At 43.8% G+C, this 5,340-nt stretch overlaps 1 protein-coding gene across 1 annotated transcript; it reads right to left on the reverse strand.

Annotated features, from left to right (window-relative positions):
- Nucleotides 1–2,250: 2,250 nt before the first annotated feature.
- Nucleotides 2,251–4,909, reverse strand: ZBTB8A (zinc finger and BTB domain containing 8A). The gene is given in 4 exon segments (XM_010188481.1): nucleotides 2,251–2,497; nucleotides 2,499–2,569; nucleotides 2,826–2,995; nucleotides 3,952–4,909. Coding segments are annotated over 4 exon segments (1,446 nt in total).
- Nucleotides 4,910–5,340: the final 431 nt, after the last annotated feature.

Genomic DNA, 5,340 nt, shown 5'->3' on the forward strand with positions numbered 1-5,340 from the left:
CCCCCCCCCGCCGCCGCCGCGGCCCCTCAGCCCGGCAGAGCGCGGCAACCGCCCCTCAGCCGCGGCCTTGACACCTCATTGGCTGGCTGGGTCAGGCGACTGCGATCAGCCAATCAGGCGTCGAGTTGAGGCCGCTTTGTTCTCCCCAGAGCCTGAGGAGGCAGCGGGGGCAGCCGGGGCGGCGGGGGCCGAGGAGAGGGAGTGAGGGACAGCGGCGGGGGTGGCCGTTCCTTCTGCCCTGCCCTCAGGAATGGGAGATAAATTAATATAGTTAAAATTCAACTCTGTCGAAGTGCTGAGATGCTCTGCAGATATCATCAGTCACACACTATAGAAACATGGCAAAGTACTCTACTTCTAGAAATGGTGACAGGAACTTGCCAGAAAAACATTTGGATTTAACTAAGTAAGTGTTATTCTGGGTTTTTTTTTTCAATATTTATCAAGTACTTACTATAAAACAGGCCTTAAATTCACCACTCCTGTAGGAGTGACATGTTCTCCCAGTGCATTACAGAAGCCCCATTGCTGAGGCCCACTGAAACAATTAACTACCTGGAAGTGACTAAATCAAAACCATGCTTAAACTGCCTTATTTTCTTACTGTTTGTTGAGCTCCAATTCTGTACTGAGTTCATGTGCATCTCTGTGGGATCAGCCAGATGCAGTAGTGGCTGTTTGGATGATGGGACTCAGGGCACGCTAGACTGATGGAGGCCAAAGGATGCTTAATACTGATGCAAGAAGTTGAAGGGTAGAGAGGAGAAGTTCTTGGAAAAGATGTGCGCTGGTGGTTACTCAGTGTGTAAATCCCAAGGTTAGAAAATCCCCTAAAGTGGGGGAGCCACTCCAGTGGCTGGGGGTTGGGGGGGGTTTGGGAGAGCATTAGGGAGTTACTATACAGGCTTGCCCTGTTCTCACTTTTCCCTCGTTTTCTGTTAAAGGCAACTACTGCAGACAGGGAGAACCTTGATATGAATCAATATGGCTGTTCTCAGATGCTCTACAGGGAATTTCTGCTTGCTTGGCGGTATCCTCAGGCTACAGATTCTGCTAACAGGAAAGGAAACCCAGCATAAAATGAGACATGAGACCAAACAGTGGCTCTTAATCAAGAATACCTACTGTGGATGTCATTGTCTGCTCTCAGTCTGAATATTTCTTCTATACATCCCCTCTGAGATTATTTTTTAATCATTTTAGTACTGAGAATTTTCAGTTTTTCTAGCAGATGGAGGTTCTCTGACCCAAATGATTGGCGGGAAAAAAAACTACTACTGAAAAAGCTGAGGAGACTGCAGAATTCCAAAAGTTGCTTAAACTCTATGGGAAATTGTCTTATAAATGAATTTTTTTACGTTGTCAAGCAGTTGAGCATCCTAAATTTGAGCAGAAAAGCCTTTCTGACGTAGTTCCGTGATGTAAGTCACAAGTGTCCCACTGAAATTAAAGGGACTTGTTTCCTTTCTTATCTTAGCATAAGAAAGACAGGAGTTTAAGCAAATCTTGCACCAGTCCTGAGAAAAAAATGGGGAAAAAACCCTGACAACTCTAATTCCAGTGGTAGCACTTCTGTTTCCTTGGGAAGCACGTTAGTGTATCTTTGTTTCAAATTCACAGTACAAAAGCACTGCATATCTGAAGTGCACTACAGCTGCTCTGTTTGTTACTCTACTCTATATGGCTGTGTGTGCTCCTTAAAACTATTCTCCCTTTTCTGAACTGTAAGAAGCAGTGAGCTCACTCAGAAAACAAAGCTCTCATAAATGGGTTCTTCAGCATGAAGAAATCCACTTGTTTTCTCCTTTCTTATGAAGTTTCTGAAGTGTATATACACATTAATTACAGTGTCAACAACAATGTGGTTTACATTTCTAAGCTGCTTACTTTAGCAAGGCTTTCAAAGCAAATTATCAGTATTTGTTTTAAAAAAATCTATAATCTTTGTAGAACTGTAAATCAGTTCACGCTTTCATTTATGAACAGGAGCTCTGAGCAAGTCCTTGATGAAATATAAGCAAATTGTTTTAAGTAGCTGCCCGATAATAAGTACTTTATGGATGGTATTTAGAAGTAGTTATAGTGTTGTGTATCTCTAAGTACAAAACAACTTGGTTTGAGTCAGTATTTTGCTCCTCATAATCAAATTTCAACAACATTGTATTTTAATGAAAGTAATAAACCAGCACGAGTTGGTAGGACACAAGTAATTTAATCATGAATACAACAGCAACAAACACACAAATCCATCTACCTAAAGTTGGGTTTCACCTTTTCCTCTGCCTCATCTGGAACATCATCGCGTCGGACAACCAAATTATACGGTTCCTCCATTGTCTCTTCGTCTGATTTCTGTTCCTCCTCCAAAGCCCATTTGGAACGTTTCCCTCCCTCAGAGGAGACAGAGGAATGTTCTGAATCTAAATTGTCAGGGATGCTGTCAGCATTAGCTTCTGCTAGACACTTATGGCACAGCCTGTAGCGTCTTGTTCCCTGCTAAAAAAAATCCTGTTAGGTCCGTCACTTGGTGCTTGCATTTTCTGCAGATCAGTTTGCCAGCCTGGTGTATCTAAAGAGAGTGAAAATTTGGAAATGTCAGTGTTCATCCAAAAGCAGATTATTTATTTAGAAAAGGAAAAATCCCTGAATTGTTCTTAAAAAAAAACCAAAAAACAAATTAAAAATACAATTTGCCCATTTAAATGATAAATAATTGAAGTAGATATGCAGCTAGGAAGCTTTTCTGGAATTAGGTCTGGAAATGACTGAACAGCTGGTACCAATGTGGGGTTTTTTTTCTAGGCTCTGATTGCAGTGGCACGTACCGTTTGGAAGTGGTTACGTAAATGCTCCAGTCGGGTGAACCTCTTCCCGCACACTTCGCACGGGTACGGTCGCTCCCCTGTGTGACACCGAAGATGTCGCTTCAGGTCCGCGCGTCGTTTCACCGTGTGCGTGCAGAAGGGACATTTGAATCGAATCCGAGGTAGGTCACCTGTTGTGGAAAATACAGGTAGAAAGTCAAATAGCAGCAGTCTGTCTTGATGCAGTAGTTTGATTGGTTTTCAGCTAAAATAAGCAGCAGTTTGGTTTTCCTCTGGTCTGTCACTAAATAGGAAAAATTCCAAAATATAACCCCCCAAACCAGAGCTGGGCCACCAGACACATGACATATTTCTTACTGAATGTGTTAAATGACCATTTGATAGTGTATTCTTTCTTACTCAGGGTATTTTTTAGACCTGTAACATCATAATGATGCTATATACAGTCATGATACCTGCCTCTTCCATCAGCTCATAGTTCATAGCTTTGACATTTACAATCTCTACGTAATATACTAGGGTGCCCAAAGTCTTACAAATTTGCAATTATCATAAAGTATCGGTACATCAGTTTCCAAAGGAGTGCACATGAGAATACACCCATCAACTTTATCCACCATCCCAGGCACGTCCTGTCAGTCCATCTAGAGCTTTGATGCTTTCTGTAGCATGGCCAAACAGGCGTGAAATTTGGATGGATTTGGACTTTAAGGGAGATGCAGCCTCCTGCCAATGCCACGAGCTGCTCTTGTGAAGGACTCAGGTTGGATTTAGATTGAACACCACTGCTATTACTTTTGGGGGTCTTACAAGAGAAATTCGGTCCTTTGGGTCCGGGTCAGTTACAGCTCTTGATGCTTCATTAAACTCCACTTAGATCCAAATTATCTGGCATGTATTGCTTTAACTTTACCCAATACCTGAGTCAACTTCTCTAATCCTCATGCCCTGTTCTGGCTTCAAAGCCTCTCATTCTGTTACGCACTATAACGAAGCAGATCAAGAAAATAATCTGCTACTCAAGGCATCATTTTGATTTCATGCAGCTCCACAGATTCTATCCAAAAGATCATCTCAATTCTTCCAAACAAAGACAAACTTTGCAAAACTACAGAGAGTTTTTTACCTTCATTCCAGCTGCTCATTACACCTAAAATGGTGGGCATTGAGGTGTACAGTTCCTCTGCTTTTAATTCCATGAACTCGGGAGTTTTTGAAAGTTCCTGTTCTAGCTGAGCCACACACCACTTCTTCGGTACCGGTTCCGATTCGTGACTGTATCCATAATCATCACAAACAACATCGTTCTCGGCGTCAAATTTGGCCTCCTCCCTGACCCGGGAGATGTGGCTGGGATCCGATGCGCTGCAGTCCCCGCTGCCCCGCTCAGCTTTGGTCGATTTACACTGAGCGAGATCGCGGCTCTGCGACAGCCCGAGGTACCTGCGGTGCTTTCTCATTAAGCCCTGTTTTCTGCCTCTTTTCAACAGCTGTGTCTCTGCCTCCTGTAGGATCACCTGTGAGGACAGCTGACTGCTGTAGCTGCTCCAGGAATTTTCATTCGCCGGGTTACCTTTTTCATCCAGGACTGAGTAGGAACGCCTCGGGTTGCTCTTTGCTTTCCTTCTCGACTGATAAAGAGACGGAGAGGCAGGTTCACTGTTTGTACTTTTGGCCGAAAGGCTGAGGTAATGATCCTTTTCCTTTTCATTAATATCCAGTGAGGACTTAATGAATGTCTTACAGACATTAAGAATATCTGTCATCTGCAGATAGCTTGCAGCTGACATCACTTCGATCACATTTTGACCAGTTAAAGACAATATGCCTGAATACACAAAGTCCAGGATAACCGTGAATGTCTCTGGAGAGAAGACCTCAAAAGTAGCTACTGTGGGCTGAGTCGTCTCCTTCGAGCTCTGCGAAAGGAGCATTTTGAAATAGCCGCTGCTGGCAAACAGCACATTGCGATGTGCCTTAAAGACCTTGCCCTCCACCACGATATTGCAGTCACAGAATAAGTCTTGTTTCCGCTGCTCGTTTAGCTGCTCTAGGAGGTGAGACTGGTGGGAAAAAATCTCCATTCCAGGCAGGCAGTAATAGGGAGTCTTGTCCTAAAATGAAAAGCAAGTATAATCATTACAATCTGCACCAATGTTGCTGAATCCCATTTAAAGAAATGAGCTCTATTTTTAAAAACATAAACACCATGCACGTTATCACATTCTCAGTTGTATCTCCAAACTCCCTGCAACCCCTACCCCAAATAATAACGTGAGAACAAACTTCGACGACTCTAAAAGAGGTGAAAAGCTGCCAGAGCAGGATTACTGCGTATCCCAACAAAATTCAGATTATATCTATGAACTCGTGAACGGTTCACAGAGAAAAAACCCTTGACCCTGCAGCTGCGGGCAGTGCCAGGACTGACGAGCGGCTCCGTGTCTCGAACTTGGCTGTTGACTCCGCCGTTGCCGGGGCGCATCCAAGGCGGAGACCGAGCCCCGGCGAACAT

The sequence above is a fragment of the Mesitornis unicolor genome, unplaced genomic scaffold, assembly GCF_000695765.1.
Source record: "Mesitornis unicolor isolate BGI_N332 unplaced genomic scaffold, ASM69576v1 scaffold39097, whole genome shotgun sequence".
NCBI classification, from domain to species: Eukaryota; Metazoa; Chordata; class Aves; order Mesitornithiformes; family Mesitornithidae; genus Mesitornis; species Mesitornis unicolor.